General features: G+C 49.1%; 1 protein-coding gene across 1 annotated transcript in view; it reads right to left on the reverse strand.

The window, feature by feature from the left end:
* Nucleotides 1–3,074: 3,074 nt before the first annotated feature.
* Nucleotides 3,075–25,143, reverse strand: part of BTBD16 (BTB domain containing 16) — a 48,588-nt gene continuing 26,519 nt past the window's right edge. The window contains 7 exon segments of the mRNA XM_073793855.1: nt 3,075–7,070; nt 8,168–8,356; nt 9,740–9,838; nt 10,967–11,044; nt 12,696–12,778; nt 13,648–13,739; nt 23,568–23,687. Coding sequence (XP_073649956.1) covers nt 7,002–7,070; nt 8,168–8,356; nt 9,740–9,838; nt 10,967–11,044; nt 12,696–12,778; nt 13,648–13,739; nt 23,568–23,687 — 730 coding nt within the window. The 3' untranslated portion in view covers nt 3,075–7,001.

Consider the following 25,143-nt stretch of genomic DNA (forward strand, 5'->3'; position numbering starts at 1 on the left):
CACTTTAATAAATTGAAATTTAAATAACTGTCAGTGCAGGTAGGAGTGGGGTAACACTGGGACTCCTGATGGAGAGCTGAGTTCTGCTTCCCTGGCATTAGAACCTTCCTTTCCCCCAACATGCTTCTCCCTGCCCCTGAGGAGGTAGCCTTCGCCCAGCAGTCCAGGCAAATGTTTCTGGTGACTGCAGGCTGAGCCTCAGGCATGGCCACTGACGCTTCCTTCTCCGGGCCTTGGGGAGAGACTAAAAGACTCAGTGCTCTGGAGGGTCTGTAGAAATTGGAAGGTCCCAGTCCTGTTCCGTGGTTGGTACCTTTGCTACCCTGTTCCTTCTACTTGCATTTATGGTGATTTAAATGTAAATACATTAAGATGAAATAAACTTAAAAACTCAATTTCCTAGCCACACTAGCCACATTTCAGTGCTCTGTGGTTACATGGGGCTAGTGGCCACCATATTGGACAGGGTGGATATAGAACATTTCCATCACTGCCGAAAGTTCTACTGGATAGCACTGCCCTAGAGGTTTCCCTACAGAGGGTTCTCTCCTCTCTGTCTCCCACAGGATACTCTGTCCTCACTGCTTCTCAGCTCTCAAGGCCTCAGATCCTGTAGGCCAGCCTCCAACACATCCTATGCCATCCTGCTGTGTGCACATGGGGCTGGGACTTCCCCCACCCAGTTCCTGGGGAGCCCGTCTTTCTCCCCAGCAGCTTGGCAGGCCCCAGCACATCCCCTTCTCATCTTAGGCTTACAAGAGCAAAAATGTCCTCTCTCATCTGGTACTCTAGCCTCCAGGATTCCAAACCCTCTAAGGAAGAGTGAGGATAAAGCCCTTCTTGCTCTTCCCGATGAGCTCACAGGAAAATAAGACAGTTCATTTCTTCCCCAGGTCCTACTTTTCCTGGTCATAGGCACAGCCATTCACTTCTGTTCTTCTGCTCTCCTGGAATCAGAGGACTCAATGAATGATTGCAGCTGGGAAGGTCTACCAAGAGTGCCTAACTCGACCTTTCATTTTGCATAAGGGGAAGAAGGCCCAGAAGAGAAAAAGGACTTGCCCAAGATCACAGAGCATCCATCTTGACCTAATAAATACTGAATGACTCCAAATAATGAGGAGGAACAGAGATAAATTGTATCAACCTCCTACTATGTGTTGGGTGCTTTACCAATCACACATCAACTTATTTAACACCACAGGTCTTATGGCCCACTTCAGATTAGACTCTGAGGTTCAGAGAGGTTAGGTGACTTGCCTAAAGCAACACAGCTAGTAAGGGACAGAGCTAGGACTCAAACCCTTGTCTTGCTACTTCATGACTTAAAAGAGTTGCCGGGCCATCTTTGTTGGAGGGGAGGGTCTGGGGAGGTGAGCCAGATGGTCGGTGATAGGAGAAGCAAACACAGAGAAGGTCATGGACATGGCACATAATATGTTAGGCTGACCAACACTCACGGTCACTGCTTTTGGCCTGGTGACTGTGGACTTTTTAAGTTCTAGTCTAAGAAGTTCTCACTTGTAAGGAGAGCTTGTAAGATCATCTTAAGAATTTTTGTCTCAAGACTTCTACTTCCCAGGTTCAGAGATTTTGTGATGTGAACACTGTAGATGTTTGAATGACCCAGATGAGAATCTGGGATGTAAAAAAAGTTCACTTTGAACCACTAAGCAAGGAAGACCCTGCAAGATGAGCTTTTAAGTTGCAAATTTCTGCCACTGAAATTCTGGTTCCCAGTTTTGAGGCAGACCTCGCCCCCTAGTGGAAAGGGGTGGACTCTGCATTATAGTAAATGGTCCACCCACAGGAGGGTGCCTCCTTGAAGTTCTATATTTCATAATACAGGAAATTTGGTTTTAAAAATAAAATCATCCAGTGTGGTGAAATAGATTCACAGCTTTGTTGTTGTTATTGGATTTTTTTTTCACTGGAGAAGAAAGACAGTCGGGTATGTGGGGTACGGTGGGGACCCCTGCTATGGAATCAACATTTTCAGATCGATCTGAGTTGTTTCTGGGAGTGATCCCAGACTTCCCGCATCAGGACTTCCCCAAAGCCTGGGAGTTAAAGTGCAGGTTCCTGGGTGTCTCCTAGGCTGCAAAGTCAGCCTTCACAGCTGGGGGGCCAGGGGTCCATTTGCACCAGCAACCAGGAGATTCTGGTGAAGATTCAGTCCAAGAGTCCTGGACCTGGACATGAGCCTGTTCTCAGCTGTTTCAGCTTCACCTGTACCATTTCCCAGCAACCCTCCACCTGCAAGGACACTGCTCATCCTCCATGGCCCATTTACCTGCCACCTCCTCAGTGAGACCACCCTTGCCCTGTCCCAACGCCCCCAGCGGAATCAAATGTGATTTCCCATGTGGCGGCAGCCTGCCCAGCACGGCCCAGCATGCCCAGATGCTCCGCACACAGTTCTGTCGGGCATGTAGTAGGTGTTCAATAAATACTTGAATTAAGCACCTTAAAACTTTTCCCCTCGGGACTTCCCTGGTGGCGCAGCGGTTAAGAATCCGCCTGCCAATGCCGGGGACACGGGTTCGAGCCCTGGTCTGGGAAGATCCCACATGCCGTGGAGCAACAAAGCCCGTGCACCACAACTACTGAGCCCGCGCGCCTAGAGCCCGTGAGCCGCAACTACTGAGCCCACGTGCCTAGAGCCCGTGCTCCGCAAAGAGAGAAGCCACTGCGACGAGAAGCCTGCGCACCGCAATGAAGAGTAGCCCCTGCTCACCACAACTAGAGAAAGCTCGCGCACAGCAACAAAAACCCAATGCAGCCAAATAAATAAATAAATAAGTAAACTTTTCCCCTCTTCTCAGTGGCCTGTGGAGGGAAATGGAAACAGGTGAGCCCTGTGGCCAGGCCCGTGGTGGCCCCGGCTCTGCCACTCTGAGGAACCTGGATGTACAACTTCCTTATTCTCTGAAGCTCAGCTGCTGCTCTTTTTAAAAATTTAATTAATTAATTAATTATTTTTGGCTGCGTTGGGTCTTTGTTGCTGTGCGCAGGCTTTCTCTAGTTGCGGCGAGCGGGGGCTACTCTTCGTTGTGGTGCTCGGGCTTCTCATTGCGGTGGCTTCTCTTGTTGTGGAGCACGGGCTCCAGGCGCGTGGGTTTCATTCGTTGTGGCACATGGGCTCAGTAGTTGTGGCTCACAGGTTTAGTTGCTCCGCAGCATGTGGGATCTTCCTGGACCAGGGCTTGAACCCATGTCCTCTAGCATTGGCCGGCGGATTCTTAACCACTGCGCCAGCAGGGAAGCCCTCAGCTGCCACTCTTACTGACGTGGAAAATACACCTACATCACGGGGAGGGGGGGCAGTTGGGAGGATTCAGTGAGAGGGTGGGCGTCAAGTGTAACATCTTTAAACCAGAACTGTCACTCCAGCTCCCTGGGCCTGATTCCCCGCTCTTACAGTGAGGAGGTAGAAATGACATCATCTCCTGTCCCTGATGCCCTGAGTCCTTCTGCCTCAGGTGCCTCCATTCTCTGGCCCTTGAGGCAGGGGACGCAGCCCGGCCCGTCAGGCCCTTACTCCATCCTTTCTGGGGTTGCCTTTCTCCTACATCCCTGCCTTTTGGACCCTCACAGTGTGACTGGTCACCTTAGGGAGGCCTTTTTGGAATTGCTGTTCCGCGAGGTTTTCCCAATCCTGCAGACTCCAGGAGCTTGACATTGCATATTCCAAATAGCTGAGCCAGGACAGTGGTTTCCCATAGAAAGTGGACAGTCATTCATGTTTCAGCAGCGCTTCCAAACAGCTTCTTCTCTCTTGGACATCTACGGACTTGCTTTTCAGAAGTTTTCCATTCTTATCCTCCCCATTATCCCCCAGGACCCTGGTGAAATGCCACAAGGCTGCTCTTTCTCCAGAGCCAGTGAGTCGAGCCGCACCCCGACATCTGCCCAGGGGCTGCTTACCGAGGGGCTGTTACACGACTCGTGGCCGCAGGGATCATAGTCCCGAGGGAGGCCGAGGGGCTGCCTTATCCCCTTTTTATAGACAAGGAAGCACAGTTCACAGAGAGGAAATGACAAGTGACTTTTCCGACTTAGCACCATTAGTTTGGAGGCAAGGCAAATTCATCACCGCCTTCTTCTCCCAAGGCTGTGCTTCTCTGTTAAAGAAATCATCTATCTGGAGAGAGGAAAAAAATCAGCTTCTAAGGAAAAACACATTGCATAATCCCATTTTGAATGGGAAGAAAACTCCAAGTGCATCTAAAGGTAATTCGGGAAGGTCACCTGCCAAACTTCTGAATGATGGGAGTCCCACTGGATTTTATTGTCTTCTTTGAATTTTCTCATTTTTCTTCAACAAGCTTGTTATTATATAGAAGTAACATTTCGTGTTATAAAAGGGGAAACGATCCTTATTTGCACACAAACTACTGCTCCCTACGAAGACGTGGATGAATCTCTTAAACGTGATGTTGAACCAAAGGATGCAGGCATGGAAGAGAACAGGCTGCACGACTCTCTTCATTCAATATTCAAACTAAATGGCCGTTGTAACGAATGTGATAGTCAGATAGCGTTTACCTTCGAGGAACAGTGACTGGGAGGAAGTACAAGGGGGGGGGGCATCTGGGGTGGTGATCGTGCACTTTCTGGTTTTGATCTGGGCGCTGGAATATGGGGGTGTTCATCTGTGGTAATTCATCAACCTACGTCACAGATTTTTGGCACTGATTTTGATTTTTTTAAGATAGTCCACTAAAATACTATTAATCTGAATGACGGTGTATTTTGACACAAGGAGAGTGTCTCACTTGCCTTGCCCTGACCCGGCCCTGCAGGGGTGGGAGGAATAATCGAGGCTGTTTTCCAACAGCCTATGCACTGGGTCACACCTGCCAACCCCTCAGAACCCTTTATATCAGGGACTTGCCTGGAAAGCCTAAAATACTCCAGGGATTTCAAACAGAATAAATATAATACAGAGAACAGATCACACAGATGAAGGAAGACCTGAGAAGGCAAACAGGAGAATGAGGCACCCAGAGACCGGCAGGAAGTCTTCACCGGCCTGGAGCTGCAGGGGTACACAGATGAGGAGGTGTCACCAGAACAGAAGCAGAAGCAGGGCCATCTGATGGATCTGGAACCACGACAGGAGGCTGCCAGGTAGGAGCTGGGACAGCAGAGCAGAGCTGGAGCCATAGGGGAGACACAGCCACTGCTGGAAAATGCCCTCTGCAGCCGAGAGGGTGAGAAGTCCCCTGGCTTCCCTCAGTCTCTTATTCTCCAAGCTCCCATCACCATTTCCTATTGGCTGGGCCTGGCCAGATGCAAGCTAGGGAACAGAACTTGCAGGATGGGGCCTAGGACAGACCCAACTCCCAGTTCGTTTGTCCAATTCTTCCACTGGTTCCCCTTCTCACCTTCCCACCAGCCTTCCTCTCTGCCAGCTCACTCTGCCCAGGGCATCAGTCCTCTGCTGGGAAGGCGGCTCCCTTAGCCCATGTCTGATTCTACGGTGATCATCAGACTAAATTTACCCACTTGTTGTCTATACGGCATCAGCTGATGCTCCATCACTTTCCCAAAGACACCGGTTAACAGGCTGTGGTGGACACAACCTAAATCATCACACACCTTGTATAATCCCCTCCCCTTGAGTGTGGGTAGAACATATGACTTACTTCTAGCCCCGAGAACATGGCCAAGGTGATGCTATGTCACTCCCAAGATTACCTTGCGGTATGCACGGCTCTGTCTTAGCAGTCGACAGTGAGAGAGACTCTCCTGCTGGTCTTGAAGGACAAACAGCCATGCTCCGAAATGTCTGTAGAGAGCACCATGTGGCAGGGAAGTACAGGGGCCTGTAGAACCTGGGTGGTCTCTCGACAGCCGGTAAGCAGTCAGGCCCTCAGTCATACAGCTGCAAGGAAATGAATCTGCCAGCAACCTCATGAGCTTGGACGTGGGTTCTCCCCACTTGTGTCTTCAGATGAGAACACAGCCAGCTGCCACTGGATTGTAGACTTGACCCTGGGCAGGGGACCCAGCAAGGCTGCTTGGACTCCTGACCCACAACAACTGTGAAATAATAAGTATGTGTTGTTTAAGCCGCTAAACTTTTGGTACTCTGCTACACTGCAACAGAAAACTAATCCACACGGTGCGAAAAAAGACTCTCTTGCCTTGCTTTTTCCAAAACCTAAAGTTCCATTTTAAAAGGTGGGACAGTAAATAAGTCATGCCATACCTTATAACTGTTTACTTCCCTTCCTACCTCTTGTTCTGGCTGAGCCAAAACTGCCAGGGACAATGGCAAGGTGTGTTGTTCTGTGTGGCAAGCAGAGATGTATCACAAAAAGGGGAAGCTTGGCGCTTCCAGTTGGAGTATGTTGTTACTGTTGATGCCCCCATAGGAGTGCTTCCGAGAGTGCATCAAGTTAGGGCTGGACTCAGGGAGCTTCGGGGTCAATGATGGCAATGGACTCATGGCTCGGATACTTTCCATCCTCCAACGATACAAATGGGAGTGCTATGGTCTGAATGTGTCTCCCCAGACTTCATATGTTGAATTCTAACCCCCAAAGGTAATGTCATTAGGAGGTGGGGCCTTTGGGAGGTGATTAGGTCATGAGGGAAAGGCAGGGCCTTCGTAAAATGGATTAGTGCCCTTATTAAAAGAGGCCCCAGGGAGCTCCCTGCCCCCTCCACCATGTGAGGACACAGCGAGAAGAAGCCGTCTATGAACCAGAAAGCAGGTTCTCATCAGACACCACGTGGAATCTGCTGGCACCTTGATCTTGGACTTCCAGCCTCCAGAACTGTGAGTAACAAATTTCTGTTGTTTATAAGCGCCCAGTCTGTGGTGTTTTGTTATAGCAGCCCAACAGACCAAGACAGTGGGCCAAAGTTCTGAGACCATTACTAACTCGGAGAGTCAGCTGAATATTTGAGCAGTCCCTTTCACGTCGTTTTATTTCCTTTTACATGGACCAGTGGAAGAAAAAAAATCCCATAGATTCTTCTGAAAACCGTTAAGATAATGAGAAGATGAATGAAAAACTTGCATAGATTGGGATGCCCACAGTTTGGATTTTCAAGGCCTAAAAGACGAAACAAAACAAAGCAAACGGGACTTTCAGGATAAACGCAATCATCCTCTAGAAGGGGAAAGAGGAAGGCCTAGCAATTGTATAAGATGCTGCTTCTCAACTCTGGATGTCCATTAAGAATCATGTAGGGAAGGTTTTTAAAATAAACCTTAAAAAAATTAAATATAACTTAAATACAATAAAGTGCCCCAATCTTAAGGATACAGCTTGATGGATTTTCACAAGCAAGCACTCCTGTGTGACCACCACCCTGATCATGATAAAGAACATTTCAGGTACCTCTGAAATCTCCTTCCCATCCCCTCCTGGTCAACATCCCAGCCTCCCCCACTCCCACCTCCACAAGGAAATTGCTATTCTGATTTCTAACACCATAGAGAATAACTAGAGGAGCTTTAAAAAATACTGATGCCTGGGTCCCACCACGGAATATCTGGTCTTATCTGGGTGGCTCTCGGGCCTGGGGAGTTTGCAAAGGGCCAGGTGATTCTGATGTGCAGACAGGACTGAGAATTACTCACTGGTTTAAGGTCAAGTCCCATTTCCTGCAGGGCAGCGAGGGCTTAAATTCACAGACCAAAGAGCTCCTCCCAGCACTGCAGACAGGCTCTCTAGCAATTTCTGGACTGCAGCCGTCAGGAGCCAAGCCAGGTACTGAAGCCACCGGGATGCTGCGGTGGCCCACTGAGGCAGATGACCTCAGTTCTCCTTGGACGAGCCAGGGGCGGGTGGGCTGGGCCATGGATTTTGGTGGAAGGTGATGTCCCGGCAAGAAAGGTGGTGTTGGCAGCAAATACGCTCCACCAGACATTCCACCTCTCCCTAAAAGTCCCCTTCGATGTTTATAGAATGATTTGGGTGTGACCCAAATCAGGCAGTCTGGTTTGGCTTATCGTTTTCAGTATGCCCAGATTTCATCCTACAAGGTTTTTCTTTAGCATTATTTGGGGCTGTGAAAATCCTTAAGAAACTGAGCAAATTTCCCCCCGTAGATCGCTGGAGCTATAAAGTCAGTGATCCCCAAAAATGTGTGGAGGAGAGAACGAGCAAAAGAGCAATCAAAGAGAAAAGAAAAGAAAAGCACTCACGTGGCTTTTGCAGGACGACTTGACCAACCCAAACTTTTGCTTGATCTGGTTCGTCGTGAACTCTTGCCACTTGCCGTCTACCAGGGTCTGGGCTCTGATCTCGTACGTCACCAAGCGCTCTGCTCTCAGGCTGATGGGGCTGTGCTCATAGACGGAGGAGGCAAATTCCAAGTTGGTGTGCCTTATTCTCTGCAAGGAGGGTGACCCACCTTAGGTGGAACTGAAACCAGGGTGACCCGGAGTTAGCGAAACGTGGTCCCTGCCACATCGGCCCTCCTGTCTGATGTGTACAGGGCGGGAGGGTTTCCCCATGGCCCCATTTCCTACATGCAGCTGCTGCTGAATCAGTTGGCATTTGAACCCTCACCATGAGCAAACCACTGGCCAACGGACTGGGGTTTGGCCAACTCAGGAAAGCACCATGAAGTCAATCTATATTGAACGGGAAGGTCTTCACATCGCTTTGCCAGTTTAAAAAACCAACATAGCATTCATATGAGCACTTCGACTCCTGTTGTTACATAATTCATCTCTTCCATCCAGTAAAATCCATTATGTAGGGAAATGCGTGAGTCACTGAAGGCCAAGGACTGGCCTAAAGAAGAGATGTGACTCGCTCAAGGACACATAAAGAGGTAGTGGCCAAGCTGGACGAAACCCCAGGTTTCTCATTCATGCATTCATTCATTTATCCACCCATAATACAAACATACCACCCCTACGTTCCTGTTCTGTGATTGGCGGTGGTAATAAAAAGATATGGTGATATTAAAGATATGGTTTCTCAAGGAGCTTAAAGTTTTGGAGACTTATAATGAAACCCCAAGTGGAAGGTAGGGGTCCACCATCATAGCTGTCACCATCATCATCAGGGCCCTGTTCCAAGCCCTTTGCACAAGTTAACACATTTAATACTCACAGCAACCTAGGAAGGTAGGTCTTATTACCTTGTCCAACTTAAAGGTCAGAAAGTGGACACAGGGAGGCTCCTGGGATCACCAAGATCAAACGGCTCACCAGGTGGTTTGAATTCAGACTCTACTCTGAAACCCAGCTCTCCTGCCTCTCCTGAAAGTCCAGCAGGAGCATGGAGGTGAAGGCATCCACCCTCCTGACTCTTCCAGCGTCCTGTTCACAGCCTCCGCTTTGCCCCCCTAGAGAACACCATTCCCTCTGCCTTTACGGGCATGTGCGTTACCTCCACAGAAGAATGGCCATCTGTAAAGCATCCCCCAGCATGTACAAACTGGAAATGAACTGAGCCCCACACGTGGCTCCAGAGGACTATCGTTTAACCTTGGCCTGACCAGCAGAGGCCATACAAACACGAAGACACTCCGCTTTGAGATCCTCGTCTACTGAACGGGTTAAGAGCAGCAGCCTCACAACGTTGCTGCAAAAGTCAAATGACATCACGACCATGAGGAGGATCGGCACCAGGCTTACAACACGTTTTACAAACGAATTCGTGACTCATGTCTAATCAATTATTATTAATTCCATATGAATTGCTTCTGAATCTCAAAGGCTGTTTCAGAGACATAGCTCTCTTGTGCTCTCTGTCCTTCTTACCTGCATATGAAAACTATATGAAGTAGTATCATGTTTGATTCCCTTTATCTCAAAGAAGAATCCATACATGGCAATCACTTTTGAATGTGTAGTATACTCCTAAGTGGGGAAAGACAAGCAACAAAGGGACGGGGTAAAAACCTTCAGTAGTCACAGGCAAGAGAACATAGCAAGACCGATTCTAGCTACAACTACTAAAGTGACTAAGTTGTGATTTAAAACATAACAGCAATGTTAGCCTGGGAAACAAAAGAAGAGACAAACTGTAGCGACTTTACAAATCCTGATAGGTTGGCACTCAGTGGCAATACTATTTGCTCTGCATGCCCCCCTTAGTGGGGAGAAGAATGAGTTAGGCATATTCTTAGATGACCCGTGGTCTGCAGACCTTTGAAACAAAGCATTTTGCTCCAATCTGATGGGCCTAAGAGACCCGCCATGCCCACGGTATTGCAGGGTGTCCCGGCCACTGTGGTCTGCAATCTGTCCACTTGGGCAGGTCCCTGCAAGCACAGCCCATCCAGGCCTGACCCAGAGGGGAGTCTCTGATGATAGACTCAGGGCCCCAAACCCGTAAAACATGAATTCTTTTGAGATCACTACTGGGGTGGCTTTAGTGATGTTGGAGGATCGCAGCCATTGCTTGGAGAATTGTACCTATCGAGGGAGCCCAAGACAGAGGGCAGCCACCAGCTGCTCAGGCTCCCCTGGTGACTGAGCGCCCAGAGGCTTTGCAGCCGAGCTCCCTAACTCACTGCCGCTTTGATTCTGGGCTCCATCTAAAGAGCTGCTCAGAACAGTCGCCCTTGCAACCTTAACCACGGGCTCAGAGTGGAATCTCTTCTTGGGCAGTTGGCAGCTCACCATGTTTGTGGGGAAGAGGATGACCAACTCATCCCAGTTTGCCCAGGCCTTTCCTGGTTTTAGAACAGAAAGGTCCTGCATCCCCAGGAAACACCTCCAACCCTGGAAAGCTGAGACATTTGGGTACCCTCATGGGAATCGTAGATGTGCCCATCAAGTGACTGAATGGCCTGTCCCAGGGCCCCGTCTGTGCATTTTCCTTCTAAGGGGGTGGCAAGTGTGCAGGAGAGACCCCTATGATTCCCTCTTCTGCCCCGGCCTTCCTACCAGAGGGCGGAAGTGAGCACGGCCATTGTACAAAGGTCTCTCACCAAGCACGGGAAGGGATGTTTCTTCCCCTGGCTCGGACCCAGTGGTCAGTACCTGGTTAAAGAGCAGCCCGAATCTCACCCCCTGGGTGGTAAGATCTTTCGCGTGGGCCATGTCGCCCCCATTCTCCAGCTGAAAGGAAAACACACACCACTTACCAGCAGCCCGACCCCCCAACATCACCTTCACTACATTGATCCCTACAACCCCCATCGTGCTCGAAAGAGTTCTGTCTCTGGAGCCTATGCTCACCCATGAATCCAGTCCACAGTATTTACTGAAAACCTACTAGCCAGGTACCATGCTTGATGCTCTCAGAAGATGCAAAGATGAGAACAAGAAAAATGCCCCAGCATTTTTTTCTTATTTGAGAAATAAAATGTGTACATCAGGAGCCCGATTACAAGGCACAGAATATTCATGGCTGTAAAGTCAAGAGCAAGTATGGCCCCATAGGGCAGGCTCCATGTGAGGGCGGGGGCCTGGAGGGAGCAAATTTCAGGAGGATGACATTGGTGGCGGGGAGCAAAAGGAAGGAGGTGGGCAAGGCCAGAGGGACATGAAAAGGGAGGTGGGGGACTTCCTGAGGTGTCCAGCCCCAGCCCCGAGACTGTCCCCTCTCTCTCTGTTGCCCCTCCCACCCTCTGCTCTGTTAGAACACAATTTTGAGTTATGTCCCGGAGAAGCACAGTTCCATGGAGCGGTTATCTACTGCGTACGGGGCACCGAGCCCTGTGGTTTGCACATTACAATAGGCATTTGTTGAGCTGAATTTAATTTCAACCAGTGACTCATAAATCTTCAGAATTCAAACACTGCCCCACTTCATCTCTGAAAATGCATGATTGGAAACACATAAGAAGCACAACCGTTTGCACAGACAATTCACAAAGGGGGAAATGCCACGTGGACAAATATTCATATTTACTAGTAATAAAGGGAATGCATATCCAAAAATGAGACGCCATTGTTCACTTCACAATTGACACAAGTGATCTGAAAGGAAAATGCTCTATGTTGCTGAGCTTGTTCAAAGAAAGGCACCTCGTTTATCACTGGGGAAGGAGTAATTTGGTTCAAATTTTGCTAATATGTATCAAGAACAAAAGTGCACATTCCTTTTGGGGCCAGTATTTTCTACTCTTCAGATTCTCCTATAAGAAAATAATTCTAAGTATAGTAAAATAAACCATTACGTGCAAATGCATTCACCATGCAGCCTACTTGTAATAGATAGCAGTTAGAAACACCACGACTTTTCTACAATAAAGGAAAGGCCAAGTAGCACTGTTTGTAGCATATCCTCTTGGTGGAAGAGTTTGCAGCCAGTAAAAATGGTGATAAGAAACACATTTCATTGAGTGTATTTTTTTAAAAAAGACCTGAAGGCAATAAAATGCAATAAGATGTTTGCGATGGTTGTTTGGGGAGTGATGGGTCTGAGACTATTTGTCTTCTTTCTTTCAGTTTCTCTGAATTTTGAAAAATTTCAATAATAAGCACCTGACATTTGTATCTGTGAGGGGACTCTGTTTGCAGGGCCGTGTGGCCAATTGTCCCCGACTCTCCGGGTCAACAGGACAGATGTTCTAAACACCTGGGCTCCAAGGCGGGGCCTCCTCTCTCCTCCCCTCCAGGCTTGGCTCTTCCCACTTCCCCTGGGGAAGGATCCAGATACTTCCCCACCTCAGAGGCCCAGAGGTTCCAAATGCAAAACACATCTCCAGAAAAAGCAAAGGCAATAAATTTCGATAACTGTTTCCGCGCTGAGCTGGCGACTCACCGCGAGGTAATGGTTGGCTATAACCCTGACGAGCCAGGATTCAGGGAAGAAGTTAATGTGCCTTAGCTCCTCCAGATCCTTGCCTGGAAGAAGCACAAAGGGGACATTCTTACGGATTTATTCATAAGAGAACTGCAAAAACCTCATTTACGGAGGGACAAAGGAGGAAGTTGGGAGCTGAGGACTGGCGGGCATTCCCGGGCCCCAGGAATCGTTAGATGTGTGGAACCCAAGTGAGACGTCCCATGGCCCTTTCCCCCAAAGGGTCCACAGCCCCCGGCCACAATCCTGCCCAAGGAGGGAGGGTTGAGATCTGATAAACAGTGTCTTTGGAGTGTCTAGAAGCAATTTGGACAAACTCTCTGGGCTCCATCAACCATTTGTGGGTTTTGGAGCTACTCATTCTATCTGGATAACTGGAAATGGCTTCGAAAAAGTTCTCAAATATCCTTTCAGATGCAAAGCTCTCACTGGTGGCCACCTGGGCTGCCCCAAACACACTCCCCAAGAGTTCCCTCTCTTTCCAAGTCACAGCTGCCTTGTTCTGGGCCCAGAGCACGAGGAAACTCAAGCCTGGAGTACAGACCCACAGTTTTCTCCCAAACTGCGGAGTAAGCGAGCGACCCAGAGGCGACGCCACTCTAGGAGGCAGGGCGTGTGGTTAGATGGCGACACGCAGCCCTGGGCGCTGAGTGCACTTCCATCATCGGTAAGCCCCTTCCATTCATCATCATGTTTTACAGGAGCTCTGATTATCCCCATTTTACAGACAAGGACACTGAGACCGGGCAGCCAACTGACTTTCCTGAAGTCACACACCTTGGAAATGACAAAGCCAGATCTCAGCTGATTCCTTTGGAAACGTCTGGTGGGGCTTCCTCAGGAGTGGCTGAGGGGTGTGGCAGGTCCCCAACAGCCTCCCCTGGATGCGCTCCCACGGGCTGGGGCTTACCTTTGGTGATGCCGTGCAGACGCAGGCAAAGGAAGAGCTGCATCCAGTTCTGTCCCACATCCCGGTCCAGAAAGCAACACTTCTTGGGGAAGCTTAGCAAGGTGCAAAGAGGAATAAAAGGCCTTCAGAACCCTCCTTTCTGGAATTGGCCGGGGCTCGTGAAAGTCATGTCAGAGACCAGCAGTTTCACCAGCCAGGGGTAGATGGAGCCTGGTTCTCTCTGGATGGGTGGGGAGTGTGGAAGCAGAGGGGGGCTGCCCCCCGAGATTGTAATGAGACAAAGGGTTATCTTCCCCTTGCATCTACCGCATAGTAGGTGCCCGACAAATGCTCATTAAATGATGATGGGAACGCATAACGGTACAGAGGATTTCAGGATACGTTTTCTCACTTGAGTCTCACAAACTTCTCAAGGGGCAGACAGGACAAGTATCATCGGCTCCATTTTACAGATGGAAAAACAACGGCTCAGCCAGGACTTGAACCCAGGGTTTCTGACTCCCCCTCTACACGTGCTGCCCTTTGAGTAAGTGGCCAGTTTAGGCACTTCCAAAGCACGTTCTGGTAGAATCAAGAAGAAAGAAAGGTCGGATGAGTGCGTAACTCGTTTTAGCAGCTGGTTCCAGGATCAGTTCTGGACAGTGTTAATACTAAACTCTGGTTAATTTCCACACGTGGCTGAGGTCAGGGCTGGGTTGAAATCACATTCCCCTTGAGAAGACATGTACACACAGGCACACATCCAGTCTTGTTTTGAAACAACTTGCATAAAATGGTCACTTTTGACAAATGGGGACGACAGGGGATAATTTTTCCAGTGACTTTGGAAACACAGTCATTCCCTCAAGTCAGATCCTGTATGAGACCGGCCAAAGGCACTTTTAGAATATTTTTCCATGAATCAAGAGTGATGTCCAAATCACAGCCTGTCCCAGCCAGACTGAACACTCCATTGGCCCCGTGTCCCGCCTCTGCTGGGGGTGCCCACCAACCTGCCTGGGGGCCATTTGTTTTCACAAGATCTGGGAATTCCTGAGACTCTCCAACTCTTCCTCGTGGCACTGGTCCCAGGAGAGAAGTTTAAGGATTCTGAGGCGTTGTGAGAGGGGAGAGGGGCACGAGGACAAATGAGCGAATTCAAATTCAATGATTATTTATTAGAATCCACCGGGGAGCTGTCTCTGGGGGTGGACGGACCAGGCGTAAATAAAGGAGGGCTGATACTTCCAGGAGTGCAGGGCTATTGATCCTGGATCCAGCCCTCCATTACCCAGGGCAGGTGGAGCTGGGCTAGTGTGGGCCGTGCCAGTGCCCTGAGAAACACGATCTCTTAGCTGGACAAATAACGCTCGCTTGACTCCTTTCCCAGACGTGAATGCCTCCTCCTTCCCTGCCTCTCTTTCACCATTTAACGGAAGAATCGGCTAGGTGGTATCATGGCGGGCGCAGGCGTCAAGGAAGAAAGAAGGGGCTGAGCGGACGCAGAACCCCCAGCCCAGCTGCATGCTCTGGGGAACGAGCCCGGACCCTTGGCAAGGGCTCCCACAGCCCGGAGTGGCCCCTGAGGAGACAGAACTTGCTGGAGCTGCAGGTTAATACAATTTCAGCCCAGGAGGGAAAGGACCATCTAGAGGACAGATTTCCCCTCCAGCTCAGAAGCCCCCAGGCGCCAACTCCACAGCTTTGTGGGAAGGATGCTGGGAGAGTAGGAGGGACCCAAGGCCCCCGAGTCTCCCTATGAGAGGCACTCAGCCAGATGACCGTCAGCCAGGACCTCTCCAGACAGACGTTCTCCCCGAGAAGATTCTGAATGAGCTTTGCTGAGACAGGTGATTGGACTTTATGACCCCTTTGGACCACAGGAAGTGGCACTGATGATGGCTGATTTGGACAGGTCACAAGTCAGCTCATGCATCGCCCAACCATGCTTGGGGTCCCTGAGCTTGGGCCCTGGAGTCAGACAGACCAGGTTCCAGTCCTGGGCCAGCCGGCCGTCAGCTGTGTGACCCAGCCTCCCCAAGCTTCCTTTTCTGTCCGGGGGCACAACAGCCACACGTGCTTCCCTGGGTGGTCGGGAGAAGTAAGGGTGACAGAGCTTCTGATATGCCGGGCACAGCTGCTGGTCCTAGTGGTACTCCGGGCTTCATGATTGCCACCATTGTCCCCTCACCCCAAGGAAAGTGACCTGAACTTGAGCCGGTCAAGTGCATGGCCGTGTTCTTGCTGGCGTTATCACTGCCACCCTCTAACTCGCCGGAGCCATGGGCCACCTCAAAGGAAGTAAACGGTGGCCTCAGCCGCTGATTTTCTAAAATCCCAAAGCATCTGAGCAGTGTGGTCCAGCGCCTTGAACCAATGGGCGTAACCCTGCCCCTGGAGCCGGGTGGGTGGGTGGCTGCAGAGCTGGGACGCTGCCCGGGCCTCCAGAGAACAGCCCACGTGTTTCCATCTAACCCGGCTCAACTCCGCTGCTGGGTCGTGGCATCTGGATTCTCTGGGCCAAGGATGAGCACGCTCACCTGATGTAACATAAAGTGAGGGAAGCTGGCTGCTGCGTCGGGACCTCTTTGCATGGCTGTTTGGTGGAAACAAAGGCTGGCATGGCTTCCCCGGGCGCTGAGCTCTGTCTCTGCAAAGACTTTGGGTTTAGCACTGACTATTATGGGACAAGCTTCCGGTCATGGTGTCTGCCTCCTAAAGTTCATGGAAACCCTTGGGGCATGACCCCCTTAGGGAGGACAGTTCATAGGTCCTTGATACTGAAAGATACACCCAGGTCGGCTCTGGGTTCTGCTTGCAAGACCCTGGGGACAAATCCTCCCTTCTGACCTCCTGAAAGGCAGTGCCAGGAACAAGTCTCTGTCAGACTGGCACAGGTTGGCATTTTAGAGCTGCCATCAGCCACGACCTTCTTGCCTCCTCCAGCCTGTCATCGGTCAGAGTCATTTACCCTTTCAGACTCAGAGACCCATTAGCCCAGCACTTCAAATTTTTGCCTTTTAAATGCATACTCTAGAATTCTGACATGTGCTACAGCACAGATGAACCCTGAAGACATTGTGCTAAGTGAATTAAGCCAGACACAAAAGGACAAATACTGTATGATTCCACTTACGTAAGTTCCTAGAAGAATCAAATTCACAGAGGTGGAGGTAGAGTGGTGGTTGCCGGGGCGGCGGGCACGGGCAGAGGGGAAAGGGGACTCATTGCTTAGTTTGCGTGGAGTTTCAGTTTAGGAAGATGAACAAGTTCTGGACATGGATGAAGGCAACTGTTGCACAACAGCGTGAATGTACTTAATGCCCCTGAGCTGGACACACAAAAATGGTTCAAATGGTCATTTTTATGTTGTGTATATTTTACCACAATAAAAAAATTAGAGTTAAAAATTACTTAGTTTCTATGAAAAATATCTGAAAGAATAGTTTATATTTTAAAGTGAAGTTTGAAAACAATTACACACTTGGGGGAAGGGAACAAGGCTTTTTTCAAAAGGTAACTCGGTGTGGAAGACCTGGACGCCTTCTGAAACCCAAGAAGCAGGAAACGGTCCTCTTGGCTCCTGACACCAAAGTGTGGTAAGGAAACAATAATTCTGAATGTCGCTGCCACCACCATCACCTAGCGAATGTCACTGCCATTCAGGACGTCCTGCCAAGGGCTGTGCTGGGCCTTTTCTTTGAGTCAGAACGAACCTACATCAGACCCGACGAGGGGGTATTGTTAACCTCTGCAGCCAGTAAATGGCAGTAGTGGGACTCAGACTCAGGGCCGCTACCTGCTAACACACACCTCATTTACTGAATGTGCTGTTTGTCTCTGCTTCCTAGATTGTAAACTCTGTGAAGATGGAGATTTTCGTCTGTTCTGTCTACTCTTGTATTCACAGCACCCTTTGCAGTGCCTGGTTCTCAGGCAAGTCAGCTTGCAATAATGTTAAGTGAATTAATTGGATGAATGAGCTGGTCCCTGCCAACTCACCAGGCTCAATCCTACCATCCCATCCCTCTGCTCAACCATACTTCACCTTCTAGGAATGCAGTTCCAGCCCAGTGCATGTGTGGGCACGTGCACACACACACACACACACACACTCACACACCACACACACATACATGCACAGACCAGGCTATTCTATGCCAATTTTCCTATGCTCACAGGGTCCTGTCTGTTGTTACCACGATTATTTGTCAGGCCAAGTCCTCTGGGTCATTTGTCGAGACCCAGTCAATGTCATCTTGACTATGAAGATGAAGATGGTCCTGACCTTTGCCCAAAGGCAGAACTGCGTCTAGAAACTCTGTGTAATGATGATGCTACCTGCCCTCTGCAAGAGCCTCCCGCATCCAGACACTTATATTCCTTGTGTTCCTCCAAAGTCTCCGCTCTCACCACTGAAGAAGACGTCTTGGGGCCACCCAGTTTGGGTGAAAGGCCAAGAAGCCACACATGAGGGAAGTGCAGAAGTAGGAAGGAATTGGAGTCAATAATATTTAGGGACCTTGAAGAGAGGGAGATTCAGCTTCCAGGGAGCCAAGCTAAGGCGGATAAGAGCACTGCTGGTCAGAGACACAGAAGAAATGAAAACGGCAACGAACACAAAAGAAATATATCAACCTCCCTGCACAGGGCTTGGTGGAGAGATTCTGACAGAGAACAACTGAACCACCCTCATGTCCATGACTCATGGACTACTTCAAAATGAATGTTCTGGTAAAGAGATCAGAGTTGTCACACCAGGGGTGCCCAGTTTCATGATGACTCTGTGGTTATATCTGCAAATGCCATCCATTAATCACAAGAGACACATGGCTGTGTGCCCGCCCTGGCACACAGCATCACAGTTCATTTCCTTCAGACACCTGTGGGCTGCGATGCTCGGAGTGCAGGGCATGGCTGGGCCGCTCTCCTCGGAGGCTCCCCTCCTTTTATATATGGGAAGGTGGTGCTGGGTTTGTCGGGGCGGTGCTCACCCACACAGCTGGCACATGCTCTCGTTCTCTCTCCAAGAAGCTCAGAGAAGGAATCTGTCCAGTGCACAGGTGAGATCCAGGAAGGCTTCCTGGAGGAGTCTTTGGCCAGCTCCATAAAAGCTGGGTCAGATTTGGACAGGGCATAGGAGGGAGGAGACTCTGCTGCAGAGGTCAGGGAAATCTACTAGTTGGGATGGTGTGGAAATTGGATTCACTGACTGCTTTCAATGACCTCCTTCTGGTGAGGTTGCTGGAATCCACCCTTGCAGTGTCTGAAAGCGACCCATTTAGGGATTAACAAATCAACTAAGGACTAGAATTACAGGTCCGTTCATGACTTGCCCTTAACTCGAAGACCTCAAAGTAAAAGGATGTGTCTGATGATCTAGGAGCCCCAGGTCCACCCAGCTCCACCACCAATTTGCAAAAGGCGCCCTTGTAAGCCCCTTACCATCCCTGCATGGATTTTACAGACACACTGTTGAGTGAAAAAATTCCAGACCTTTAAAAGTCTACGCTGTAAGATTCTATTTAAAATTCAGAAGCAGCCAAGACATCTCCATAGTAAAAGAAGCCAGGATACCCGTTCACCTTGGTGTGCGAGAGGTAGTGACCGAAATAAGGCACGTTAGGGGGCTGGTCAGGTTCTGTTTCTTGGTCTGGGTGCTGGTTATACAGGTGTGTGCACTTTGTGGAAATTCATTGAGCTGTTCACTTAAGGTTTGTGCACTTTGCTGTAGGTATTTTATATTTTGATGAAAAATGTACTTAAAAGAAAAGTGCCGGAACTTCCCTGGCGGTCCAGTGGGTAAGACTCCGCCTTCCAATGCAGGGGGTGCAGGTTCGATCCCTGGTCGGGGAGCTAAGATCCCACATGCCTCGGGGCCAAAAAAACAAAACATAAAAAACAGAAGCAATATTGTACCAAATTCAATAAAGACTTTTAAAATGGTCCACATAAAAAAAAAACTTTACAAAAAAGTAGAAAATTTGCCTGTCTCTGGCTCTTCTCCAATTGATGAATTTTTACAGCCCCCCTGGACTTCTCAGACTGCTAAGTGGAACAAAATGATGACTTCCTCTGTGGACGAATGAAGGCAATGGTTTTGCTTATAGTTTTTGTTTTTCTTACAAGGAAATGTTAAATTAAATCTGGACAGCCTATTTGTATTTCTAAATTAACCACTGCCAGGAAAACAGCTGTGTGTGTGTGTGTGTGTGTGTGTGTGTGTGTGTGTGTGTGTGTGTGTGTGTGTGTACACACATGCATGTTCCCTTTCCATATTGATATATTTAGACAACAATGAAAATAAGCTTTGAAGATGTTCTTAAACATGGAGCTAGGCAGAGAAACTGCCCCTTTCACTGTCCATCGGTGCCCCTGGCATAGAGCACATGTTCAATAACTATTTGTTAAATGAATGAAAAAAAATCAATGAATAAAAGAATACAGATGAGTAGAAAAGGCTTGGACATATGTCTTTATTTGCAGGTACAGCGGTGCTGAAGGAGTTAACTATTCGAATACCTTCCCTCCTAGCTCAAGACGTTGCTAAGACAGCTGAGAAAAGGAGTATTTGATCTATTTCACTCAACTGCTGCTCTAAACCCTCCTTTCTGGATACTGGGCCAGCCAAGGCCACACCCAGAGTTGCAGCTCTGCCTCATTCCTGGTCGGTCTAACATTCGGGCAGCTTGTCCCGCTGCTGCCGCATTAGGAAAGCACAATCCCATTTTGGAGGTCCCCATATTGTGACGGTCCACTCTGACCTCTGCTCCCCCACCTGGGAGATACCTTATAAACCACTCTGTCATTTCAATTATTTCATCAACAGATGAAACTTTAAAAATTGAGCCAAACAGCCAACTTCCTTGGCTCTCATACACAAGCCTGTGTACTGTCTCCCAGGGTCTGCTCATCTGCCCCACCTTCTAATGCTCCTGGAATGTCCCTGTCAGTGGCTGTGGAAACTTCCTTGACTAGCTGTTCCCTCTGTCTTCACTGAACCGTGGAGCTCAGCTCCTCTGGTGACTCAGTTCCGGCCCAGGCTGACCGTGACTTCCCACACTTCCACCACTTCCACCCCTTCCACCACTGGAGCAGAGGTGCCTTCCTGCAGCCCAAGCCCTCAGGCCAGCAGCTCTGAGGCTCAGCCCCAGGGATCCTCAGGCCAGCACAGAGCCTGGGCACCACCGCTGCCCCCTCCCATGTCTAGGGTAGGCATCACCAAACTATCGAGACATTATTTCTCACTGAGCCTCGAGAAAGCCTTAGAACTCTTCCTAGTCTCGTCCACCGAACAGGCCCTACCCATCAGTAAAAATGGAAACTTGTCTGCCAGCCCTCCTATTTCGAGCTGCTGCAGACATGGTGTTCTCTGAATTTGGCGTTAGCGTGGTCAGACCCATTTCTCAGCTGGGGCAACCCAGCTCTGTAGAAATGTTTGATGGAATTTCATCATTCCATAAGCTGTTATATGCGCGGTGCCAGGTGAGCTGAGGATGCAATAAAGGATTGTAAACCCTTCCTACAAGCTGCTCACAACCTACCCAGGGAGACAGGATGTATGCACCCACCAAGGTGTTCGTAAGGGCCTGGCTGGCAAGGCTCCTAGGGAGGCCCCGCCGGGATGGACTCAGAAGAGGAAGCAGAGCAGGCTGGGGTCAGGGGAGCCGGGGCAGCAAGTGCTGACCCCTCGGCTAAGGAGTCCCTCGGGGACTCAGGGGACAAGCACTTGGGAGGTGGAGGCCATTGACCATGGAGCACCTTATGGGCAGAAGAGTGAGCTGGGACGGGAGGCGAACCACCCGCAGTCCTAAAAATGGACCACGGTCCTCTAAGTCGGAGGTAAGCCTGGGTGACCACGGAGTTCCAGAGAGTTCCAGAGAGTTCCAGACTGTCTCATCTTTTCTCCCAAGGGGACACCGAGCCTGCTGGAGGGAGGGAGAGGGAGTGAGGGAAGAAGGGATGTAGGGCAGGAGTCTGAGAACACGGCTCCAGGTAGAGGACAGCATCCCAGCTTGGGCAGAGAGACCATTTGGAGACACATGAATGGTTTCCAACAAGGGAAACCTTGCAGGCTCAGGGGGCCTTGGGGAAATGCGTGTGGAGGGCTGAGGTCTGGGGTCAAAATGGAATCGATGTCGATTCAGAAGTAATGCAGAAGCTATGCTGGTAAGGAACACCCGAGGACGGGGGGAGCCTTGGAGACCCCAGCTCAGGCAGGCCACATGCCTTTGCTCTCTCACTCCCACTTGTTTCTCTCACAGTAAAAACACAGTTCCAATGAATCACCCACATTCTAGCTCATTTCCTATCTCCCAGTTCTAGACATTTCCAGTAGGAGAGCTAACCTGGTGCCAAACAGCGACTTTTCCTGGTGTGCATGACTCATCAGAAAAAGTGTCTCTTGGGCTATGAAAAGAGTGGGAGAGGGTGTATCTAAGACACTTGGGTTCAAAGCAAATTATATAGAAACTAAGCAAGGACATGTCATTCTGGCAATGAACATTGCTTTCCCCAAATAACGAGACAGGAAAAAGGGGCTCTTTACTTGACATGGTGCACAGATGTTCCAGAAAAGGATTAACTGCTTCAGAACAATGCAAGCAAAACTTGGCTTAGACAGGTTCATGTGCTGACGAACACATGGAAGATGTGTTTATCCGCTAAAGTCACATGTGCAAAAGAAATCTCTTGACTCCCCTGAATGCACCTTATCTTGCTTGGAAGCCCCCGTCCCTGCTGATATGGGGAACAGAACGTAAACCTGATCGCGAAGGTAAGCCTGCCCGTCTAGGGCGGATCCTCCTGGCGCTGTCTTTGGCTACAGGGCCATCACACTCTGCAACCAGCCTGGATGATGCGAGTGTATTTACAAAGTTTTAACAGAAGCTAAAGAGACACCAGATGGATTACTGCCTTCATGCTCACCCCCACCCTGTCCCCCTGTCCCATGCTGCCACAGCTGACGTTGCCAGTGGGGTTGAACAGACAGAAAACACAGGCAGAGGAGGACACAGGGAGGGGAAGAAGATGCACTGCCAGGCAATTTTAGAAGTAATCGGCTGACAACAACACTGAACCTAGAGGCAGCCTCAGGATCTTTCTAGACACCATGCCCAGGGATTCACGACTGAACCAGCTGCAGCGGGCACAAGAGAGAAATCCTCCCTGCCATCCTAGGAATGGGCAGCAAAATGTCTTGGGATTTGGCAGGTCTGGGTTCAAGTCAGGCTCCGTCCCTTATCACTTGTATGATCTCTGACAAGGTATTCATCTCTACTTCAATTTCCTCATCTGTAACATGGGAATAATAAAACCAGCCCCTGAGTACTAGGTAGATTAAATGAGATTACAAATAGAAAGTGTTTATCAGAATTATTGCATTTAGTAAGCATAATGAAATGGTGCCCATTCTTATACGATAATTGTTATTTTTCACTTGAATGTTGAGATATGTAACTTTTAGAATTTACAAATTTAGACATTCTAAGAGACTAGATTAATGCTATGAAATCTTTGTACATTCAAATGCTTTTTCATTTGTCCAGAAAATTCAGAATGTTGTAGGCTAACTAGTGAAATATAAATGAGAATGATCTGGTCTGATTTAGGTACATTTTAAGTATGAAATTTTTAAGGCCGGTACGGTCTGGTAACTTTCCTGAATAAAAAGCGCACCGTTTGCATCATGTCTTTTACTGGACACAGAACACGTGCTCAAAGGCACAGGACTATCTCATATTATAACACCTATTATTCACTTTTTCAAGTAATCTAGTGGTTCAAAGTTATCCCATAATCTTAGATCCCATAAGAAAACTGCATGCTATGCACTCTGAATGATGCTATGAAAAATAATATCACTGATGCTCTCCCCCATGATATGATGAGCAAACAAACAGTGTATGTACCATTCATCAATCAACAGTAAGTCACGTTACCTGCTAAAAAACGAGAGCACGGTTTCGTACGTCGGCATCGTCTGAGTTTTGCTGTTTAGTTGCAAGTAGACCCACAAAAGAAGTGTTTTCAGAAGGCGGAACTCGCTAAAGGTAAACAACCTGGCCAAAAGGAAAGATTGAGAAGTAATTTTAGGCACAGCCAAAACCACACTGTGTGTAAAAAACGGAAAAATTATAAGTGAGTTTAGGAAGGAGGCAATACCACCCCAAGTCTGTAGGTGGACTCACATATCGAGTTACTTGCTCAGGGTCACTCAGCTGGTAACCTGCATGGCTGGACTGTGAACCTCAAGTCACCTGTCACCACCAGAGCCTGTATTTTCACCCACTGGCTGTGCTGCTGTTAAACAATGGCTATCACTGAATGAGCTCCTACCAGGAGACAGTGTTCCCAAGGCGCTTCCGTACTTTTTAAATTTAATTCCACTTTTTAAATTTAATTCCACACAGCAACCCTGCAGAGTTGGGATATATTCCTTACTTTTATAGATGTGGAAATTGGACTGACCCTACGTTTATTTAAAAATTTAATGTTTTCTTCATCATGGGGTTTTTTTTGGCATGAATTCTCACTGTAAAATATTGCATTAAAATACATTTTATCTCAATGACTGAGGTTTTTACGTGACCCTTAAATTTTGCACCTGAGCTGAGTGCCTCACTGGTCATATTCCAGTCCCGGCCCTGACTGAGGGCTGAAATGTGAATAACTTATCCAAAGTCACACAATTCTGAGGTCAGACCTGGGCAGGGGTCAGTTCTGCCCCAGACTGGCTGTGGAACCTCCTGCAGGCTAACTGGCCCTGCAGCTGCAATTCCCTCATCTGTAACGCAGTGATTATAGCAGTTGCTCAGAGGATACTTGTGACGGCCATGTGAGGCGACACGTCATATGAGTTTCCTATTGCTGATGCAACAAATTGCCACAGAGCGAGTGGCTTAAAACAACACGAATTTATTATCTTGTTGCTCCAGAAGTCCTAAGTACAAAATGGATCTCACTGGGCTAACATCAAGGTGTGGGCAGGGCCCTGCTCCTTCCTGACGGTCCAGGGGAGAATCATTGCTTTGCCTATTCCAGCTTCTAGAAGCCACTGGCATCCCTTGGCTTGTGGCCCCTTCCTTCGTCTTTGAGTCAGCGGCACAGCATCTTCAAATCTCTCTCTGGTTCTGACTCTTTCTCCTGCCTCTCCCACATTGAAGAATCCTGTGATTACATTGGGCCCACCGGATTATCCAAGATAACTTCCCCATGCCAAGCTCATTCAATTAGCAACCTTCGTTCCATCTGAAAACTCAATTCCCCTTTGCCGCACAACCTAACATATTCGCAGGTTCCAGGGCTTGGGATGTCGACATCTTTGGGGGACCATTATTGAGCTGACCACACATAGAGCAGTGCCTGGGCACAGTAATGGGCTCAGGGGGCAGCAGCTCTGACTCCTGGGTGGCAGGGCTCCGAGTGGCCCACCGAGAGGTTTGGGTCCTGGCTCCAGAGCCCACACTGTGCCTGCAGCCGCACGAGGCATCTCATCAGGAAGAAGGGAGAAGGAGA

Source organism: Tursiops truncatus, chromosome 16 (genome assembly GCF_011762595.2).
Source record: "Tursiops truncatus isolate mTurTru1 chromosome 16, mTurTru1.mat.Y, whole genome shotgun sequence".
NCBI lineage: Eukaryota > Metazoa > Chordata > Mammalia > Artiodactyla > Delphinidae > Tursiops > Tursiops truncatus.